The sequence below is a fragment of the Phragmites australis genome, chromosome 7 (assembly GCF_958298935.1).
Source record: "Phragmites australis chromosome 7, lpPhrAust1.1, whole genome shotgun sequence".
NCBI lineage: Eukaryota > Viridiplantae > Streptophyta > Magnoliopsida > Poales > Poaceae > Phragmites > Phragmites australis.
Genome location: NC_084927.1, coordinates 36,409,856 through 36,432,323, shown reverse-complemented (window position 1 = coordinate 36,432,323; position 22,468 = coordinate 36,409,856). Strand labels below are relative to the sequence as shown.

Below are 22,468 nucleotides of genomic sequence, written 5' to 3'. Positions count from 1 at the left end.
GCATGAAACCATTGCCCAAAGTTTTTCTTTACAGAAAATATCCATTGTCAGGAGTTGTGGTTTTCTTAAGACAAGATTGAAAGCTGTGGTTTTGTTCTACACATGCGGTGTAATTGCTCTAATAATATTAGTTAGGCTATCTCCATCAGATGTCGCAAAAAACTGTGATGACATCACTATAGCTTCTTTTGCGGATCGGACAGTCGGCAAATGTATCTCCTCTCTTTACTACTGTTCATAGAGATTGATATGTAAATTTAAAAAGAAGAAGAGAGTAGTTAAAGATAGAAAATAAAGTAGCTGCTGAAAATGAAAAAAATAAAATATGTTGTAATAGTGTTAGAGAATGATGTAATAATATTATAAAAGATGGATTTTTAAAGTATTTAGAGATGACCTTAATCAATAAAGAGTTTATTCGGTTCTTGCATGATTGGGTTAAAAAAAATCATGCGTCTCAAAGGGTCGTATTCTGTTCTTCAGTTGCCAACTGGGTGCTTCATGTTGAGTGGTCAAGAAATTTAACGGGTTCTCGGGAGACATATGAGGATGACTTGGCTCTTTCCCATCGCATGCATAATATCATTTCGGACTCACGCGTCACATGACGCTTGACACCACAACTTAGAGCGTACATAACGAGCTGCACACGCCATCGATGCAACCGTAGCCAAAGGCGTGCACACTTGGCCAAAGAGAATGCCACGTCACGTCGATCGAGACGTGCCACGTCTTGTGACACAAAAAAGGGAAGATAATACAGAAAAGGCGGAGGTTTGATTACCCAAACTGAGCTCAAGCTGCTGTCCAATCGGATCCCACTGTCACACATACGAGTAAGTATATATCCCGCGGTTACTTGCTGAAATTGGAGTACGATGTGATGGCCTTTTCAACCAGCTTCTGCACTGGCAGCTAGGTCAGGCCCTATATGTCATTCCTCTCGTGCAAGAACAGGCCAAATTAAAAGGAATAAACTGCCTCTAGATTAGTGGAATTCGTATAAACAAACCACGTGTTCCGACCACGGACGAGTATGGTTGTGCCGTCGTCTCCGATTGAACACCGGAAAACTTTGCTGTTTTTTTTTAGCTACTGTTCATGTGCTGAAAAACGTTTCCTTCCGTCTGTTAACGTATAAACTTTTTTGCATAAGTTTTAGTTTCTTAGATGCTAAGTCTTTATTGTTTAAATGCAAATCCAGACTTATCTCCTCCACATGTGTGATTTCTCCTGATCTTGCACATCTATATATATATAATCTAAACGTCGTCACATGCGTGAGCTGTACTTTCACAAATTCTGTCTTCTACATGATATCAGAGAGGCTGAACCTTATCCTTCCGCTACAAGTATCTCACTCTAACTCGACCAAATATTGCATATGCGGTCCAACAAGTCTGTCTATTCATGCATGATCCGCAGGAACCTCATTTTAACATGATCAAGCAGATTCTTCGTTATGTCAAAGGCACGCTTGCTCATGGCACGCGCATCCGTGCCTCCTCGCCGACATCACTTACTGCTTACTCCAACGCCGACTGGGTTGGCTGTCCTGACTCACGTCACTCCACCTTTGAATACTGTGTTTACCTCGGTGACAATCTCATATCATGGTCATCCAAGTGACATACTACAATTTCCTGTTCCAGTGCAGAGGTCGAGTACCGCACTGTTACCCATGTTGTTGCCAAATGCTACTGGCTACGACAACTCCTTCTCGATCTGCATAAGTCATTGCACAATGCTACCATTGTCTATTGCAACAATATTAGTGCTGTTTACTTGGCTTCAAATCCAGTCCAGCATCGCTGCACCAGGCATATTGAGATTGACATTCACTTTGTCTGCGAGAAGGTCTCTCTTGGTCATGTATGGGTTCTTCACGTCCCCTCCGGTCATCAGTTCGCTGATATTATGACCAAATGGCTCCTAATCCAGTTATTTCAAGAGTTCCGTTCTAGTCTAGGAGTTCAAGAACATCACGATTCGACTGCAGGGGGTGTTAACATATAAACTTGTGTACAAGTTTTGGTTTCTTAGGCGTTAAGTCTCAGTTGTTTAGATGCGTATCTTCCGGACTTACCTCCTCCTTGTAATAAAGGATTTCTCCTTATCTTGTTCCTCTTGTACATCTATATATACAAAACTCAGATGTCTCCACATACGTGAGTTGTGCTTCAACAAATCCTGCCTTCTACACAATCGAGAACGACAACTACCGATTTTTGATCGGACAGCCATCCTCCCTTCTTCTTCCTTTGATCGATTCTTCTCCCTGCACACGCCAACGTGAACAACTCACCTACTTGCATGCCTACACACGTCTCCGCCGGCTCGCATGCTCGCTCTACCTCACACCCTCCTTCACTGTCTCCAGCAGCGCTCTCACCATCAAATCCACCGACGTCACCCACCACCACGCTAACTCAACATCCTTGCCTTCCTTACCCCAGCACTAATCCATTAGTCGTCCTCCGACGCCTTGTAACTTCATCCCTGCACCCATTTTCTCAGTCGGACCAACCTTTCTCCTCAAGATCTCTTCCAAATCTAGTGATGGAGCTCCTCAATCAATCTCTCCCCTAACCTCCGCCGATGTTTTTGTCACTTGATGGATGCATCTCGTTTTCAGTGACTGAAGGTAGGAAGAGTAGTTTTCTTTTTAGACAAAACTTTACTGGTTGACAAGGACATGGCCGGTGCTGGGGTGCTGGTGCTGCCACCTAGTATAAGCCTAACCGTGCCAAAATGAAGGGTTATGTTCCCAAAGCAAGGGGTTATCTCCGTCCAAATAGCTCCAACCAACGACGACTCGTTCCGGCAACCACCACCTCACCAATGTTAATTTAGGTTGGTGTCGTGTTCATCTGGCATGTCACTATTACAGGACCATTCCAACCGACCGACAGCAGAACGGAGAAGAAGAAGAAGCGAGAAACGGTGCTGTGTTGCTACAGCTGTTGAGTGTCACGGAATCTGCGATGGTGAGGCGAGACCATGAGCCTCGATGTGGCCTCCAAACACCAAACGCAGGCATGCGACACGTACCACGCGGCGTTAGACAGCAGAAAGAAAGAGAAAGGCGTACTAAAAAACACCGATGACCTGCCGTCCTGGCCCTGCTCTTGTGGATGGTGCTGATGGACGGGAGTTGCCTCTGGTGCTGTGTCCGGCAGTCCTGCTCGCCTTCAATCGATCACCACGCCTGGTGGTTAGCTTGGATTACATGCTCATAATTTTGATGGATCTGATTAAGACTTTGGCCTAGAAAACTCATTGTCTAGAATTAGTCTGGCTTATTCTAGCCATTTGCAGCAGATTTTAGTATATATTTACCTAATTCACGTCGATTTGGACCTCTCACTAACGCAACAAACAAAAAATGTCAAATCCTAGCTAAAAATCTGCCCCCATCTTGCGAACATGCAACATACACTCTACTTTTAGAAATAGTAGATGTATTTTTTTTTACTCGATCTTCCAAATTAGATTTTAACTAAGATTTCTCATAAAATATATCATTATAGCTACAAAACCTATATAGCGTGAAATTATTTTAAATTAGAAATTTTTATAACTTAATTAAATATTAATCAAAGTATATAAAGTTTAACTTTTTTAAAAAATATATGTATATTATTTCTGAATAGAGGGAGTATGTGTTTGCTTGAAAATCGAACTGAGCATCAGCATGACATCACATTTAATTTGAGGGAGAAGAAAGTTAATGCATGCCGTCGCTAGCTAGAAAACTCGAGTGCAACTAATCGAATTAGGCCACTCCTAACACTACTTAGCTTATTTCTTACACATTAAATGCATGCCACGTAGGATTTTTATGAGGTGTCAATGATTTAAAGAAGAGATAGGTAGAGCTAGTTTCTTCCTGAAGTATCCAACATAAGAAATAAACTAAGAAATACATCATAATACTCAATATCTATATTCATGTGTTGCATTAAATAAGCAAATAAATGAACAATTGCAAAAGGATAAAAGCCGAAAGTGTCCTTTAAGCTAGTAGGCCGATTCTGAAGCTTCTACTGTAGCCCATTAGTTAAGACTAGCAACAACGTGTAAATGTGGTTAGTGGGAAAGATAAATATAATCACTTCACTTTTCTAGCTAGCTAGTGCGCCTAACGCATTCAAAAAATAACCTAAGACTCTATCTTCAAGAGTTTTCTACTAAAGTAAAAAAAAACTCTGTGTATTGTAATCTAGATAGATTCACGTGAACTCTTGTCTATATGCTGCTGCACGTCGTTCCCGTACATGATGTAGTACTACTATTTCACTTGTTTTTTATAAACATTCAAAATTCAAGCATGTGTTTGGACTTTGGAGGACTTCGTAAGCGACGATTTGAAAACTCTGAATCCGCCGCGCGCTTGCTCTAGCTAGGTCACAAGATCCTTGAAGTGGTTGGGGACATTGGGAATCATTAGCCCCATTGCCGTCCACGCGAAGCCATTAAGTTGGCTAAAGCAGCTGGCTAGCCCTAGCTAACCAAAATTATTAGTGCTTAGAAAACCCTAGCGTTTGTTGCTTTTAAGCTGGCCACCGTTGTTTCGGCCTGCTGCGAGTACGTTGTGCACGCCTAATCAATGGAGCTCTCAATCCACAAAGTAAAGGCCTTCCTAGATGCGAGATAAAATATTTGGAGCAGCTAAGCTTGCTTTTGTTGCTTGTGGAATTAGAAAATGGAATGTGGCCTTTAGATTAGTTGCACGCGATCTCATCACAGCGCAGGAAAGATTGGCAAAGTTTAATCAAGTTGCATCCAAATCCAATGGATCCAATTATATATTTGAATAACCACATGCCAAAAGGTAATAAAATGAGAAAAGTAAAACAATCATAATAAGCAGAAGAAACTGAACTACCGAGAGGCTATTCCTGATTTGGCCTTGGCCTAGTTTCTCTGTGCACCGTCACTTGTGGCCCCCTCTACTCCTCTACCTCTGGTAACCTTAACGACGATGAGGATGAGCTAGGTCTCATCTTACTCATAGGTTTACTTGTAGAATTTATTTTTCCTCTAATAAAAATACACTTTGCTAGAGTTTCTTATGGTGAATATGATGGTGCAGCAACTGTGTAGGATTTGATTTCTACATCTCTTCTTTGACGATAGCGGCAGCGACAACGACGAAATGTGTGGAAGATTAGTTTTTCTACATATCTTTGTAGTAGGGTTGAAGAACTCTATCATCCCTTTATGTGGGTTCGTGTTCTGAGTCGACGACGTCATCATCATCACCTATTGATTTTGTTTCCGGGCTACTAAGTCTTGTAAATTTATGAAAGTTGGTGTCACATTTAATCCTTGACCTTTTTCAATGAGAACACTGTCAATGCTCGTTCAAAGTCTCATATGTGTCTTGATAGTTTAATCGTGGCTATCCAAGGGTTGAGGTTATTCATCCAGGGGCGGACCCACAGGTGGTCCTGGTAGGCCCAGGACTACCCTAGTCCAGCCCAATCTTTAGTCCTGTTCTTAAAAAAAACAAAAAAGTCCGAATAACACCGACGGTCCCACGTCAGCGTAAGCCGCAAATCGACGCTTCGGCTGCCTCAACACTTCCTCGCCTCCTCGTAGTCCTCGCCTGGCGAGCGGCGAGCGCGAGGCGCGACTCCAGATGCACGGAACCCATCTGCATCTACCCCATCCGGCGATCCCGATTACTCTGCGCTCTGCAGACGGCCGAAGCGGCGGAGCCGGACGCGGGACGCCTCACTCCTGCCAGTGCCTGCCGCTTAGCCGCCTACGCCAGTCGCCAGACGCCACGCTAGTACCACAAAGGCGCACTGCGCAGCACTCCGCAGTACGCCCAGGACTACTCAGAGTGCAGCTGCGCAACAGCGCAGACCGCAGAATTGTCAGAGAGAATTGAGACGCTGAGTGCGTGCCTGCTAAGCTGCTGAGTGCTAACCAGAGGAGGTGGACTAGACCACTGAATAGTGAGTACAGAGTACTGAAGAGGTGACTAGGTAAGCTTTTTTTGCCTGTTTCAATTTTTATGTCAATATCAATATGTCATGGTACTGGTCATGGTCCATGATTCTACGTTTAGCATCAAACATCAGTGCATCGCAATATCGATTATCACATGCCTGCCAGCGCCCAGCTGAGCTCTTGTCTTGTGTATTGATCAGGTTCAGTTGACATCCTGCAGAGATGAAAAGGCAGAGAGATATTGCCTCGCTTTTTCGAAAACATGAAGCAAAAATAAAGAAGATTGCGACTGAAAAGCATGCTCAAACTCAAGAAGAAGAACCATCTCGTGTTCCGGTTATGACTGAAGAGCAATCTCAAGAACAACTACATCATGTTCTGATTCCGGTTGTGTCCGAAGAGCGACCTCAAGAACAAGAACCACCACCAATTTGTGATGTTGATCATCTCGAACATGATCCTGGCTTAAGAGTGCCTATTGCAAGCTATAATGTCAATGATCAAAATGCGATTCGGAGAGGATATATTCTAAAAGATCCATGTCAACCTTATGCCCATGATTACCCAACTAGGAACATATACGGTAAATATCGTCGCTTTAGTATTATTTGGTTCCATAAATATCCTTGGCTTGAATATAGTATTGAGAAGGATGCAGCATTTTGCATAGTATGTTATTTGTTTAGCAAGGGAAGCAGTAAATTTGTTAAGGGTGGTTGGAGAAATTGGAACATAGGTAATGATGCACTTGAAAAACATGTGGGAGGTATAGATAGTGCTCACAAAGCTGCACAAGAGAGATATGATTTATTTGTGCAAGGTAAACCAATTGATGATGTTATTTTGGAGGTGTCACAACATGATCTAAGTCTCTACAAGGTTAGGTTGACCTATTCACTTAGATGTTTGAGGTTTCTTTTACGTCAAGGTTTGCCATGCCGTAGACATGATGAAAGTGAGGAATCTAGCAATAAAGGGAACTTCCTTGAACTTTTGGATTGGCTTGCAGGAAATAATGAAGAGGTTAATAAGGTTGTTCTGAAAAATGCTCCAAGAAATTGTATTTTGACTTCCCTTAAGATACAAAAGCAAATTATTAAATATTGTGCCGGGGAAACAACTAGACACATAATTGAAGAACTTGGTGATGACCACTATGCAATTCTAGCTGATGAGTCTAGTGATATATCACATAAAGAACAACTAGCTCTTTGTTTACGTTATGTTGATAAACTTGGAAGGGTATGTGAAAGGTTTCTTGGAGTAATTCATGTAGCTAATACTAGTTCTTTGTCACTTAAGACAGCAATTCAGTCTTTACTTGTTGGTCATCACTTGACTCTTACTCAAATTCATGGGCAAGGATATGATGGGGCTAGTAACATGAAAGGAGAGATTAATGGGCTGAAAACATTGATCATGAAAGAGTCTCCTTCTGCTTATTACATCCACTGTTTTGCATATCAACTTCAATTGGTTCTTGTTGCTGTTGCCAAGGGAAATGTTGGTTGTGCTATTTTTTTTGGACAAGTTTCTCGCTTGCTGAATATTATTGGAGTTTCTTGTAAGCGCCATGACATGCTTCGAGATGTTAGAGCTAAAAAACTTAAGACTGCACTTGAGTTGGGTGAAATAGACAGTGGGAGTGGATTAAATCAAGAGATGGTGATAACTAGGCCTGGTGACACTCGGTGGGGTTCTTATTACAAAACTATTTTGCACATTATTGATATGTATTCTACAATTCGAGAAGTACTTATAACTCTTGGAAAGGATCCCAAACAAAGAGATGATTGGCCGAATATACATGCTATGGTTGATGTTTTGGAGTCATTTAAGTTTGTTTTCAATGCACACTTGATGCTTATCATTCTTGGATACACAAATGAGTTGTCTCAATCTTTGCAAAAGAGAGACCAAGATATTGTTAATGCAATGTCACTTGTGACTTTGGCGAAAGGAAGACTGCAACAAATGAGGTCTCATGGGTGGGAAGAATTCATTGAAGAAAAGGTTAAATTATTCTGCATTAAACATGGCATTGATATTCCTGCATTGGATGGTAGATATGTGCCTCATGCAAGATCCCCACGATTTTATCCAGTTCAAACAATTGATGACCATTATAGAAGAGAAGTGTATATTGGTGTCATTGATCAAATTCGGCAAGAGCTTGACAGTCGGTTTGATGAGGTAAATATGGAGTTGCTTATTTGCATATCAGCCTTGAATCCCTTCAATTCTTTTGATTCTTATGATGCACATAAAGTCCTTAGGCTTGCCAAATTTTATCCTAAGGACTTTTCAAGTGTAGAATTGATAAGACTTGAACTCCAACTTGATAACTTCATTGATTATATGAGGAAAGATAATAGATTTAAAGGCCTAAATAATCTTGGTGAGCTCTCTATTAGGCTTGTTGAAACGAATAAGCATGTTATTTATAACTTGGTGTATTTGCTTCTGAAATTGGTATTGATCCTACCGGTGGCGACGGCAAGTGTTGAAAGAGTATTTTCGGCATTGAGTTTAGTGAAAGATAAATTGAGAAATAGAATGGGTGATGAGTTATTGAATGATTGTTTAGTCACATATATCGAGCGAGATATCTTCTCCAAGGTAAATGAGGATGATATAATCAAGTCTTTCATGACCATGCGAAAAGCGCAAAGTGAAGAATCTAGAATAGTATCATAATATGGTGTAATCTTTCATTTATGTAAGACCTTATGTCATGTTGAGACTATTTATATTACGATTTTATAAATTTGTGATTTATTGTTGAATTTACGATATTATACCGAATTACCGAATTTATATTGTCTTCTGTCAAATTTTATACTCTTTTATCAAATTTATAATCTTAAAAATTTATATGACTACCTAAGAAAAAATCCTGGATCCACCACTGTATTCATCAGAGTTGATACAAGATTTCAACGATTTACTTTATTTAGCTACTGCAAGGCGTGGTGGAGAACAACGGAGGTTACCAAAGGAGGAAAAAAAAGACCTGATTGTGTTGTTTTTTATATTTTTTATTTATTTTTCAGGGGCCTCTGTGTATATGCATTTCTTCCAAATAATTCGAGCCCTCTCGGTGAGAAAAAAAAAACAAGTGAACTATTGCAAAAATTTCTGAACAGAATCTTGACCACGGACGTACTTCTACAGAACACAGGTCCCTGTAACGAAATTACGGACAAAAGGCCAAACTGGGGACACGTGTGGGCCCACGTGAGAGTGAAATAGCGAGAGGCGACGACGATCGATCGCGAAGTTCGCCCACTATACGCACGTGCGGAATCCCGTGCCCGCATACTTTATTTCTACGCGCCGCTGTACAGGCACGGGGCCCACCACGTCCGCCTCGGCCTCTGGGGACCATTCGGACGCGTGTCCGCTCGGGATGCGTTCCGGCAAATTTCTCTGGAACACCCTGTTTTTTGGTGAAATTACTATATGTGAAAAAAAGGAAAGATTGGAGGGGCTAGGCTGAAAAAAGAGACTAGACTCTCGTCGTCGGGAAAGAGTATCTGTTACGCTTGTTTCTTTGCCCGAAAAGAACTGTTTTACTTTTGAGACATGCATGTTTCTTCGAGTGTAAAACAGCCATGGTGTCATAGACGGCCTAACGAACATAATCAAATTGGGTCACTATGGTTAGTGGAAATAATGAACCTATCGTTCTGTTTACCGACGTGGCCGGACGTACGCGCGGGGCTCAAGCCCTCTTACCTTTGGTGCTCCATGGAGAGTAACAAAAGATGCGAGGTAGAAGAAAAAGATAGGGAAAGAAGAGGAGTAGGTTGGGGAACGTGGAGGATGAATAAGATAAGATCATTTTTTTTTTTTTCTGATTTATTTCTCCATTTTTATTTATTTTATTTTTTCTTATCTTCAACTGTTTTTTTTAAGAATCGTGAAAGAAAAGAAAACATAATCTCATCTTAAAGGAAATGATCTTGAAAATCATTTCGTGACAATAATCATAACAAAAATCGTTAAAATACTGAAGAGAAAAATATCTTTTCATAACGAGATTTTGGTCCGAAAAAATGTTTGTGCGTGGTCTAAGGTCTTTTAACAGTCCATTCTGTGTGCGCCACCGCGTGCAGCGACGTGAAAGTGAGATGGTACAAGCTTGAACAGGAGGTGCGGAGCCATCATCGATTGTTTCGCTGTTCAGCACCTATCATAGGCATACAGTACCCGGGCTATTTTTATAGTCTGTGGACATGATCAGTGTTATCGATCCATCAACATGGCCGGCCGAAAGCGACGAGACGGCCCTGCTCTCCTCTCCTGGCCTCTTTGGGGCGTACGCAAAACTTGAATCCCTTGTTAATTTATTTGGCATTAAGACTTTGTTTAGCAGTTCTTGCACACTGTACATACATCTCTAATCCGTTGATTAGGATGCATCATGGGCATGGATTATTTGTATATTTGTTTCCACTAGCTGATAGTGCTGTAATTTTTTTAGATAAAGGAAATAGTTTCGATCTTTTATATCCTCCGATGCATACAGCCTCAAAAGGTTTATTACAAAGACACGACCTTAACGATTAAGGAACCAAAAGAAAAAAGATCACCTATAACACTAGTAAACTATTGTTCATTATTACAAAGACTTATTATTATAATTAACTGTATAATCTGTAATTAAACTGTCACACATACTTGACAAACATATCCATCGCCATCACTCTAAAGCTTGAGACACTCTTAAAAAGTCTTTCCTTTGACTTTTCCTCTGTAGCAACCTGAGAATCGCTGATAGTGCTGATAGTGCTGTAGATATCATCATATCATTTGTTTTTCATATTTCTAGATATTTCCATTGAACGTCATGATCTGAATGGTCTGTTTCATCCCCAAGCCATAAATTTCTTTGGTAAAGGCATTCCGCTTCTGCCAGTTTACCTGCACACGTGACACAGTGTCAGAGTTTGACTCAGGTGTGGATTTCCAATTCGAAAAAAAAAAATAAACGCACCAAATAACACTTGAAATCCAATACAGATGTCAGAATCAGACACAAGTGTGCAGGAACGAAACACAGATGAAGAGGTACTGCTTTATCTCATTAAGAACTATTGTAGTCTCATCATATGAATCAAAGAGTCAAAAAAATCTTTAATAAAAGAATCACCCCTTCCTGTTCCATGTTACACTTTTGTACTGCTTAGCAACAAAGAACGGTGTTGTGCCTATGCAGCCATTGCTGGGAGTTTTCACAGGGACCTCAAGGTAATCACCTGTTTATGTTTGGAGATGTCACACCTTTTGATTCAAGCAATGATGGCTAATTGTTCTGTATGTTCAAGCTTTTTTGCATGCTTCAGCAGAGTGTTCAAAAGCTTACATTCCCTTTGGCCATCATGGCGGAATGAACCTTTTTTATATTTTTGCAGTTTCCACAAGCAAGACCAGATTATAGATACGTAAATGAATGGAGGAGAGCTATTTTGCAAAATTGAAAGTTTGTATCTGTCTTTTAACTAAGCATGCTACATGGCAAACAAAGGACATTCCTCATTTCGCAAAAGCTTTCAAATGCTTCTTTAACTCACTCTTTAATGTCCAACACGCACTAACTTCCAGCGATGATAAGGGACCTCATTACACAGACCTCAATGTTTTCTAAAAGACTCGTGCAATGTGCAGCCTGATAAAACCAACTTGAATGTCAAAAGGGTATCTCTCCGTAGTGTAACGAGATGTGGCAGCTGCGTCCATACAACATGCTTTTTTCTGTTAGAATGAATGAATTAACATCTTCAATTACTCTTATCGCATTTATCACGCACATACAAGAATCAAAATAAAACTACAGATGAGCCCACAACCGTCCGATTCGTGTAATATTATAACATAATCACCTTTAAATTATCCTATGATATTCACTCTAAAGAATGATTCATTATTACGTACATGCAACTCTCCGCGCACAGGTAAAATGCGTGTGCAATTCTCTATCGGCTACCATGCCTTTTTTTGGCCTCAACACCGGTACAAGTAGGAGCAGAGTCAGAGGTATTTTGTGTATCACAAACACACAAAAACTAGCAATTGTACATATATTAGTTCTTCATTGAGTAAAAATTCATCACTGTTCCTAGATGTTTTATGTGTGCACATCTAGAGGTCTTGTATAGAGTGTGTTCTAACTCAGTCATCCGGTACAAGCTGTAGTATCTAAAAGCACGCTCAAACACACCACATCTCACACACTCACACCCACACCCGCCATAAGACATATGTTAGATCTACAACTAATACACACATACCTACTGAAGAGATTCATGAAGCCTCTAGCTCCGTAAGTGACAAGCACGTCACGCCATAGGCACTCGAGGCTGATCTGAAGAATTCTATTTACAAAGATACGTCCCAGTGTGAGGTCAAGAATCGAACTCCCGACTGATCGCTCGCCTACCGGCGAAACAACCAAGGTGCTAAGAGCACGTTCGTGACTACCATGCTTATTCCACCCCGAAAGGTATGCATGCACTCAGTCCAGGAGAGGCGAAGTGCGCCTGCCATCCTAGTTACTACGATCGGGGAAGAGAAACTAAAACCATATTCAACAGAGTCCTCATCCGACTCCGAACCGGCATCCACATTGGATGTCGCTCAGCATCACCCCGTAAAACACCTCCAGCGGAGTCCATACTCGAGCTCTACAGGGAAGCGGGAGGAGAGAGAAGACCTCAAATTTGCTAGCGTTGGCGAGTGTCAACAACACTGTTTCTGCTCGTGTGGAACCCAATGACCACCGCTCCCGCCAACTAGAGGAATGACTGGATTTGCACAGACAAGATTCAATGCCAACGGGAGATGGAGTCCTCGATGGAGACCTCATGACGGTGGAGCGAGTCGAGCGAGGCGACCACCTCGGTGAAGGTGGAGGATCCAGTCCTCGGCAGCGGGCAGCAGATCCGGAGGGGGCGCTGGAGGGGGAGGGGAGCGACAGCTGTAGGAGGGAGCCGCGAGGGGGGGTTGAAGGGGGAGGCAGTGTGGCTCGACGAGGGAGCGGAGGGCGGAGGGGGAGGCAAGGGCAGCAAGGGAGGAGAAGGTGCATTCGGGGGGCACTGGAAGGGGAGGTAGGGATGGCAAGGGAGGAGAAGGTGTAGTTGGGGGCGTTGGAGGGGGGCGGCGCAATTCGTTAAGGGAGGGGGCGACGCTAGAGAGGGAGGTGTAAATGGGAGGGCCGGTGCTGGAGGGGGAGGCAAAGGGGATGAACGAAGAGAGGGGGTGGAGTGAGAGAAGATTATAATATAAGAGAGAAGATATGAAGTGAGTTATAAAGTATATGTTGGAGATATAGGAGATACTATAATAGTGATGATAAATATGATAATTGTATTATAGAGTACGAGATTTTGAAGTAACTGTTAGAGATGGCTTAATGCACTTCATAGTTTATGTACTACTCATTGACAACCGTTGCAATATGTTGAAGATGATTGAAATAGAAGATACTGTAACAGTGATGATAGATATGATAAAAGTGTTAGTAAACTATTAGAAATGGTATAATGAACTTCATAGCTCATACACCCACTCGTTGACAACAGTAACACAACCACCCCCATAGTTTCTAGTCCTCGGTGTTTTGCTCGTGCTCCTTTGATGCTGGTCTCTTCACATCTTTAGCAGTGCTCAACTTCGGACCAGTGAACATTGCGTACTGCAGACCTAATAGTTCAGGGCGTGCTATTGTATTGCAAGAAGACGTTTGCTATTTGCTAGTTGCAACAAACCTTTTTTGCGCTCAAATATCAAAATTCCAATTGGGTCTTGCGTGCATTCTTACTCTTATTATTCAAACGCAACGTTACGGTAATAAATTAGTACCTGCAGTTGCTCCAAAGATTGTGATACCTGATTAAAGGTATGTCTGTTTTGGCTATAGATCCGTAAAAAACAGTTTGTAATTGTGAATTGTTAAAAGTTGAATTATAAAAGTTGGATTGCATAATAGAAAGTGAATTGTTGAATTGTTGGATTGTTATAATATAAGAGCTGGATTGCACAATACAGCTTTTACAATATAATCTATTTATTTCAACTTTTACAATCTGTAAGATGAAACACATAGATTGTAAGACTATATCTCTCGTGCGGCACATATTCCTTGAAAATCGGGATACATCTTATCAAGAGACCTTAAATTTTTGTTTGAAATAATACTATTTTATTAGAAAATTATAAAAATAATAAAAAATATGATATTTGTAAAATATGTACATGTGAGCACTGGAGTGCCGACTAAAGATCTATTGGTATACTACGTAACAGTGGGTAGGGATGACAACGAGGCAAATCCCCGTCGGGGAATGCTCCCCATCCCCGTCCCTATTTAGCTATCAGGAGGAAGATTTCTCCCATCCCTATCCCTGCGAGGAATTTTGCGGGGCTCAGGTCCCCAATAGGGATGTAAAATGGAATGTTATTTGATTATTTTTATATATTAACAATGTGTACATTGTATAAATAAGTAATTTATTGGTGCATACGAGGGTAATTAATACAAGATTGATTAAATATCATATGTTAGACAAAAAGAATAAGAGTAATTTATTATTTACTCTATGTAATGTAATATTTGTACATTTATATACTAAAAAAGTACGCATATATATGTGATATCGGGGATATAGCGGGGAGCGTCTTCCAGTCTGCATCCCCATATGAATTCGCGGGGGACAAAATCTCCGCATCCCCATCCCCTAATAGGGAATTCCCCATGGGGAATCGGGAATTGGGTCCTCATTGACATCCCTAACAGTGGGCCCTAGAGTCTGTCGTTACTCCACATGTCGACATGTCCTATATCTTGTAGATGATATTCAAAGAAAAGTTTATAATTTCTCATATGATCTCGAATAAAGATGATTTTTATATGAAAAATTGTACCTATCAATGAATATTTATAATCTTGTATTGAACATTTGTCCATTTGAATTGGTTTAGATATGCAAAAAGTAGAAAATAGATTTAAATAAAAAAATATTCAGCTACAAAGCTGCAAATATTATTAATAGATAGATTTTTTATATAAAAATCATCTTTATTCAAGATCATATAAAAAAAATTATAATTTTTTTTAAAATATCGTCTGCGGGATACAATAGTACCCACAGGCCCTAGAGCCTACTACCATATAATATGTTGTCATGCATAGTGCTGCTAGAATAATATGTTGTCATGCATAGTGCTGCTAGTCTCTAGTTGACACTTTATTTGCCAACATGTAACTATTTTTTTTTAAAAAATTAGGTATTATTTTTATAGTTTTACAATAAAATAATAATATTTTATTAAAAAAATTCTCAAGACAACAGCATGATGCCTACGAGGCTACGACAACATTAATCTGGGTAGCTGTCCATGTTAAGATTCCTGTCATGGAAAAAACATGGCCTAACTAGTGTAGGTAGGACTAGAAGCATCAGCATCTGATTAATTCATTCAAGGCGCTGCCCGTACGTACGCCATTTTCCTTTGCCGCGCGCAAAAGCGAATTGAAGACTGGAGAGGGAGGCAGAAGATGATCAGTTGCTGGCAGTGGCAGGCCACGATGAAAACGTACGTCTGAGTCGACCCCTCGTACCGTATCAAGCAGCATTTAAAGTGTTATTGGATGAACGGATGAACCCGTCCTAATTCGATGGAAACGTATATTCATCGGAAGAAAATTGTTTATTTATCTGTTTTTACTGTTTTAACCTAGTTTAATGGGTATAAATATACACTCTTCTATTGTTTAGGAATCGATGGAAAAATAGAGCATTACTCTCAAGGTAGACTCGACGGATGGAATTGTATCACACTAAGTAATACAGCAAGTCCACAAATTAGACATATCTAACCTTTCGTATAAATTCAGATTCAATCAATCAAACAAAAATATTATTCAATCTATATATATATAATCAATTAAATATTTTCTAATAAATCTAACTCTACTTAAATTATCAACTTACCTATACCGCTCATACAAATAATCATGCGGAAAAACAATCTCACCCTAACATTCGCTCGGAGACATGATCAGTAGGTACGTACGGGGCATGGACCTCGCGCACGGATGCTCTATAGTTTCACGCAAGGGCATCGATCTCCCAGAATTCGGTCGATCCGCAGACAGCGGCGTACGAGTATACCGCCTGCTCGTTCGTTTCGTCAGAAGTTGGCATTAACTTTTTCTGCTGCCACTGCGCGCGCGGCAGTACGTTCAACTGAAAGGTTTTGCTTACCTTAACAGTGCGGCGCAGTTTAATTTCCTCATGCAATGGTTGCTGGGCGTGCTCGACCGCGTCATGATCTCATTCGATCCTGACGACTGACGAATGCCGCACAGTTTTGGATTGTGCCTGGCTATCAGGGTCGTCCGTTTCAGCTAGTCTTTTCATTGTGGTCCATTAGGGATGACAATTGAATTTGTGAATTTGAATACCTATAAATTCTATATTTGACAGGTTTAGTTTCATGTTTTATTTTTCCTCCATGTGTCCATTGGGTCAGATACCGAACTAAGCTGAATTGAATTTGATTTTTTATTTTCATCTGTAGGTGCCCACCAGGTCACTGAAACACTAGAGTCCTAGTTTTTTTTGCCCGGCCTTGCTCCCGTTCGACTCCCATGGGCTGCCGCCCGCCCCTCTAGTGCCGTCGCTATAGCCACGAGCAGCGCGCCTAAGAGCTATTGCTCTCCCCTTCCACGCCGCTAGCCACCTGATGACCTGAATCTACGCAGCCCCCATCGTGTAGCCCCTCTGCATCGCCGATCGTTTGGATCTGCGCAACCCCCTCTACAATGGTGCCACCCCCTTTGCCCATCATCGCTGCTCACCCCTCCGACACCGATGTCGCCGGTCCCCCAGATCTGTGCAGTCCCTCCACATCGCCCCCTATACGATGCTCCCTCCGCCCATCGACGTTCTTCGCCCTCGCCCATCAGCTCCGCCTTCGGCACAAGACCTGACGGGTTCCTAGTGGGTTTCGGATCTCCGCTGGGTTCAGTGCCGAGGCATATTTCACCCTGATTTAGACATTCGTGTGTGGGTCAGGTTTCATAATAGATAAGTTTTAGCTAAAATCTATACACTATCTGACCTATTACCATCCTTGTAATGCATCTATCTTTCTTTGCATCCACAAAATGACTGGTTCCCGTTCCTTGAGATTAGCTTTTCTTTTAGACAAAGCTCATCCTTCAATTATGGTCCTCGCACTCTCGCAGTAGCCACTAACTAGAACTGCCGCACAACATGCGATTGGGTTGGGTCTATTTCAGTGTATGGCCATTGGCCACTGGAATTTCATTGTTGAACCCGAATGCTGCCGGTCGTGTCAACTTGCCGGGGCAGTTCGTCAAACCGTCTGGTCCCGGGACCAGAAGTGTAGCCATCTTAGGAATTCACAACGCGTGTCGGTCTAGGCATTGGTCTTTCTTTTGCTCTCAGAAAATGGATATTCTCCAACCAATGTGTGGCCACCTCGATCGATGTGTGCGTTTGCTTGCCTTGCAGACTACACACGTACAACTCGTACTGCAGCTGCGGGACCATTGCTGTCCAGGAGCAGCCGCAGACGTCTTTTCGCTCGTGTGATAAACGTGCGCGCGGGCACGGGCAACACGGCGATTTTGGGCCCGCCGACTCGGGGTTGGTCCACTGATTATTTATTTTTCACACCTTCTAAATTTTAGGTGTTAGAAATTTAGGAGATATGATTAGAAGACGATGGGTTAGAGACAGTGAGGTTAGAGATTTAGAGTTAGTTGTTAGGAATTTAGAGACATGATTAGAAGACGATGGGTTAGTGACAGTGAGGTTAGAGATTTAGAGTTAGTGGTGACGGATTTACGATTTTAGAGTTGGCAGCGGCAATCTTAAAGAAAGATCAGTGGCAGTAGGCTAGTCCGACGAAGAAGTTAAGAACAGACGTGAAGACAGAGCCACAAGAGGGTGATGACATTGTTAATTACAGATGGCAGATGACTTCTGACCGACAGTGTAAGAGCGAGTAGAGATGTTTCGATAGAACTAGGTTAGTGAGACGGTGAATAGTGACGAGAGCACCCGCAAAGACGGCTGGTGAGGGGTAGAAGGCAGGGGCAGCATCTGGAGTCAGGCCGCTGGGAGGTTGAAGAGGCTGAAAGAAAACACGGTTGAAATATAGCAACATTTATTTTAATCCCTGGTTACTTTCTTCTTCGATTTCTATTTTGCACGCTCACGGGCTTGACGAAGACGCGGGCCGCTATGTGGCCCGGCCCATGGTGCTCGAAAACTGGCAGGCCGCATGGATCACACCAAACGAGCCCAACAACACAAGGGGAACTCTTATAACTTCTCTCTCCGTTAAACCTCGGACGCTCGATTACGATCGGACGATTTTGCCCCTCATGGTCGGAGCCATGCGGCGGTGTGCCAAGCCCACTGATCAAGCGGTCCCACGGGTCAGAATCTCCTCCCCAAATCGCACGGTAGCGTGTCACACTGACACCCTAAACCACCTCCCACGACTCGCCGCCGCCGTCGGTGACGGGCGACGGCGGTCCCGATGGGCTCGTCGGCCTCCGTATTATCGCTCCCCACTACCGCCTCCATCCCTGCGGCTGCCACCGCCATCGCCGGAGCCGCCGGCTGCTTCGCCCTTGGCTACCTCCTGGCCCTCAGCCGCCTCCCGCGCCACGCCGCCGCCCCCGCTTCCGGGGGCCTCTCAGATGAAGATTCCGAGGACGACTCGGGAGAAGATGATGACGAAAATTCCGGCTGCAGCCGTACCGCGAAGCAAGCCGGGAGGAAGCGGACCGGGCTCCGGCTGCTCTTCTGGGCACGAAACGTGGTCACGAAGTCCGGCTCGGCCAGGGAGGCGGAGAGGGCCCAGGCGCAGACTGCAGCCATCCCCCTGGAGATCGAGAACCTCGCCGAGATAATCGAAGATTTCAAGATGGTATTAGAGATTTAGTTTGTTGGATTGTTTTTTGACTTTTGATGCGGGGAGGGAAGAAGAGGATCGTTATGTTGGTTGTTGCTGTGGTGGTAGGTGCTGATCGTGAGGAATGATTTGAAGATGGGGAAGGGGAAGATTGCTGCACAATGCAGGTAAGACGTTTTTTCGTTTACTGTACTTCCATGTTGATAGATGATAGAAACAACCGCAGCAGCAGCAGCAGCAGCCTTTGTCCCAAGCAAGTTGGGGTAGATGAATAGAAACTGTGAGAAAAATAACCGAGCTCACTAATTAACACAAAACGGTGGCTAGTTACTAGTCAATATATCATTCGGTTACAAAGATTTTGAAACGAGCAAGAGCGCCTTTGCCTTTAACTATAATCCTCATGTCTTGTCTTAAGCTGAGGATATTTTGGGATGAAATATCTGTTTGACAGGCTGGGTTGTTGTTAATGCTTCTACTGGTATCTTTGATTGATTTATTATGAATCAACCATTTGAACTAATAATGAACAAAATTACAAACTTTGGTAGCGAAAAGAGTAGTAGCACAAACGAGTTGGTCACGCCGATGACACATGGTTCCGGCCTCTTAGGTTCTTTCTCTGCTGGTGATTATTCAGTATTTTCAGCTCAAGGGTAGCATTATGTCCTTGTTTTTAGTTTAGGGTCTATTTCACGGGCCATGGCTTGGTCAAGTGCGCATAATATTTTGTAGGTTTACTCTTATGTCAAAATTCAGAGAGATGAAGTGCTGGAGAGTATTTAGTCTGATGCCTAAGCAGGATGGCCACCTCATCTGATTCAAATTTAGTATCATATTTTGTTAGCAAAAACATGAGGGTATTTTCTCTCCTCATGCAAGGCAACTATATCTTCTGCATTTTGCCGGCAAAATACCGTGCATCATTATCTTATTTTCTTCATGTGGCAGGACTTGTGCAATGTCCAAAATTTTCTGCTTTTCACAAAGTGGAAGACTGGAAACCAGCCAATATATTCTTTTAGTCAGAAATCTTTGGCCGGAAGGCTGTGCATGCAACCTTAGTTGCAAAAGCAAATGCATTGTCCGTATCTACGATGTATTTCTCAGTGTTACCAGAGGCATGATCCTATTCCTAACACAAGCTGGCTACCTTTAATTCTGCAATTCTCAGGTCAATCATGAATTTATGATATTGAATTTATTTTGGCAATGAAGCACGTGGGGCATTTTGCTTTGTTGGATTAAATTACCAAGCTAAAAAATCGATGCTTATCTTTGCCTCCAGCACTTGAGTCATTACCTTCAGCAGTGAAAGACTTATCATGATTGCATGTATATTTTTGGTTATCTTTATTTTATTTTTTAAAATGTGACTGTTTTGTTGATCATGTTGCCTTCCTTTTCTGTTTTGTTTAGTCATGCAACTTTGGGTCTGTTCAAAAAACTCCAACAGAGAGCACCAAAATCACTAAGAAGGTATTGTCCGAAACATTTTCTTATGATGTTTGAAGCTTCTTCCGCATGTTCAACTTTGTATCGCACGGAGATAACTAAACAGATGCTTAATTTCCTTTGCTCTCTATTTTTCATATTCTGCAGGTGGGAGCGGTGTGGGCAAGTTAAAGTGGTTGTGAAAATAGAAAGCGAGGAAGATATGCTTGTTTTACAAGTAGATGTTCTTCCTTGTAGCATATTGACTAATTAGTCGTTGAAGCAGATTATCTGAGATCTATAACACAGACACACGCGCACACACGTACCTGTAGATCAACATGATCAGATAACCATGGCTACAGTGTGAGGAGTATTCAAAGATTCCATTGCTTGACGTAGCTACAAAATTCAATTGGAAAATAATACCTCATTCGAAATGGCTTCATCATTTCATGGCTTTAGTTTCTTAAGAAAAAAAACTAACATTTGAAACTTGCATGGTATAATATTTTGTATCATCGTTTTTTAGATAGAAATATTTGTCTCCTATGCAACTTTTACCTTATTCAAGACAGAAATAAAAGTTGGCTGTAAATTCCTTAAACCATGACTAAAATTTGGAGGATTTTTCCTTTGTTATGTTAACAGTGCACTTATACTCATTCCCACAATGTATCAATTTACCTTATTGATGCAGGGGAGAGCAAAGTCCTTGAATCTGCCAACTCACATAACCATAGATGCTGGAAGAACACAGATTGCTCCAAGTGAGTTTTCAAGATTTAAGTCGTAACTTTTTTCTTAATTTCTGATCTTGTTCTGTTGGATTGATCATCCTTGCCTTTGCATCCTGTAGATTCAAGAACAGTCATGGCTATTCTTGGTAAGTAGCATTCAATTCATAATACCATGGTATTCCATATATGCTATCTGATATCTATTGCTCGTTCTACTGTTTCAATCGTGCAGGCCCGGCTGACATGGTCGATGATGTCACTGGTGGTCTGAAGCTGTTGTAAAAATCGCCTTCTGAGCATTCTCAATCATAGGTGTTCAAAGAGCAATGCTGGAATTTTACAATTCACATTGGTCGCGCACTGATTGATCTGCTGCCAAAGATTGAACCTGGCCTCATTGGTTGAGTCAGTCGTTTTGTCCAAGGATTTATTTGAAAGGAGGCCACATTCATTCTTACTTGTACTGGCTGTTGTCATTGGAGCCCTGATTTCAGTCATTCAATGTTTTTTTGGTGTTGAGAACGTACTTATGAACCATTGTTTCTTCTGTAAAATAGATAAGAAATCATTTTAGCGTTTCCCCTTTCTATGTTGACTTAACTCTTGGGTGTGGACACAATAAGAGCAAAACTATGGGAAGTAAATTTCAGAAGCGAAATTAACCAAAATGGATTACTAGGACACGTGAAATATTCAGAAACCGCCAAGTGCAGCCGTGAGTAAGCTGAGACTGCGAGACTTGATCTGTGGATCTTGGGGCCTTGGGGTGAATATGAAACTCTGAAACTCTGGTGTATACTGATGGAATTGGGACCTTCAGTTCAGAGTTCAGTCTGTCAAGCATCCCCTGAAGAGTTCATTCGATATCATATTGCACCAACATTGTTGCCATCTAACATCGCATGGATCCGCAAGATTCAATAGCACCACTAAGGACAAAGGAGGCAGGTGCGTTCTACATCGTTGCCATCAGCCGATGATTTTTTTTTGCGTTTACTACCCTGTATCAGATTCGGAGGCATTTAGGCGTGACCTGAAGTTTTGATGGCTAGCGTAATGGGAAATACTGATGTGATTCAACCATTCATAAGATAGATAGATAGATATAGTTCAATATACACTAAAATAAAGGATAAAATCTATCAATTTTAATAATAAATTAACTAGTTAGTGATAATTAGGTGACCATATATCGCAAAAAATAGTAAACAATGTGAGAAGACATATCGCTACTAAAACACTAAGCATGACTAGGTCTTCTAGTAGGCTTAGGCAAATTATTTTCCATTCTTTCATGACTTAGTCTTCTTAACTTTATCCAAGTTAAGTCCTCCAAAAATCTCTTTCTCAATATAGCACAAACTCAAGTCGTTGAG

The 22,468-nt window shown here is 41.8% G+C and overlaps 1 protein-coding gene across 5 annotated transcripts; it reads left to right on the top strand.

The window, feature by feature from the left end:
• The first annotated feature begins 18,353 nt into the window (after positions 1 to 18,353).
• Positions 18,354 to 21,679, top strand: LOC133925129 (uncharacterized). Of its 5 annotated transcripts, none has more exons than XR_009910903.1 (7): positions 18,354 to 18,933; positions 19,027 to 19,085; positions 19,870 to 20,039; positions 20,338 to 20,397; positions 21,053 to 21,122; positions 21,212 to 21,238; positions 21,325 to 21,343. XR_009910903.1 is itself a non-coding variant. In XM_062370978.1 (7 exons), exons 1-7 carry the CDS (start codon positions 18,541 to 18,543, stop codon positions 21,372 to 21,374), a joined length of 729 nt encoding a protein of 242 aa, XP_062226962.1. In that variant the 5' UTR covers positions 18,366 to 18,540; the 3' UTR covers positions 21,375 to 21,679. The 5 variants fall into 5 exon arrangements, 2 of the variants coding, with proteins under 2 accessions (XP_062226963.1, XP_062226962.1); XM_062370978.1 differs by lacking the exon at positions 19,870 to 20,039 and adding an exon at positions 20,521 to 20,590 and having other exon boundaries at positions 18,366 to 18,933; positions 21,325 to 21,679; XR_009910905.1 differs by lacking the exons at positions 19,870 to 20,039; positions 21,325 to 21,343 and adding an exon at positions 20,521 to 20,718 and having other exon boundaries at positions 18,363 to 18,933.
• The last annotated feature ends 789 nt before the right edge of the window (positions 21,680 to 22,468 follow it).

Bases quoted from the DNA above. Each gene is read 5' to 3' on its own strand.
- LOC133925129 (XM_062370978.1), top strand. From the start codon at position 18,541: ATGGGCTCGTCGGCCTCCGTATTATCGCTCCCCACTACCGCCTCCATC. The intron at 18,934-19,026 runs GTATTAGAGATT...CTGTGGTGGTAG, and splicing joins TAATCGAAGATTTCAAGATG to GTGCTGATCGTGAGGAATGA. The intron at 20,591-21,052 runs GTAGATGTTCTT...TTATTGATGCAG, and splicing joins AAGATATGCTTGTTTTACAA to GGGAGAGCAAAGTCCTTGAA.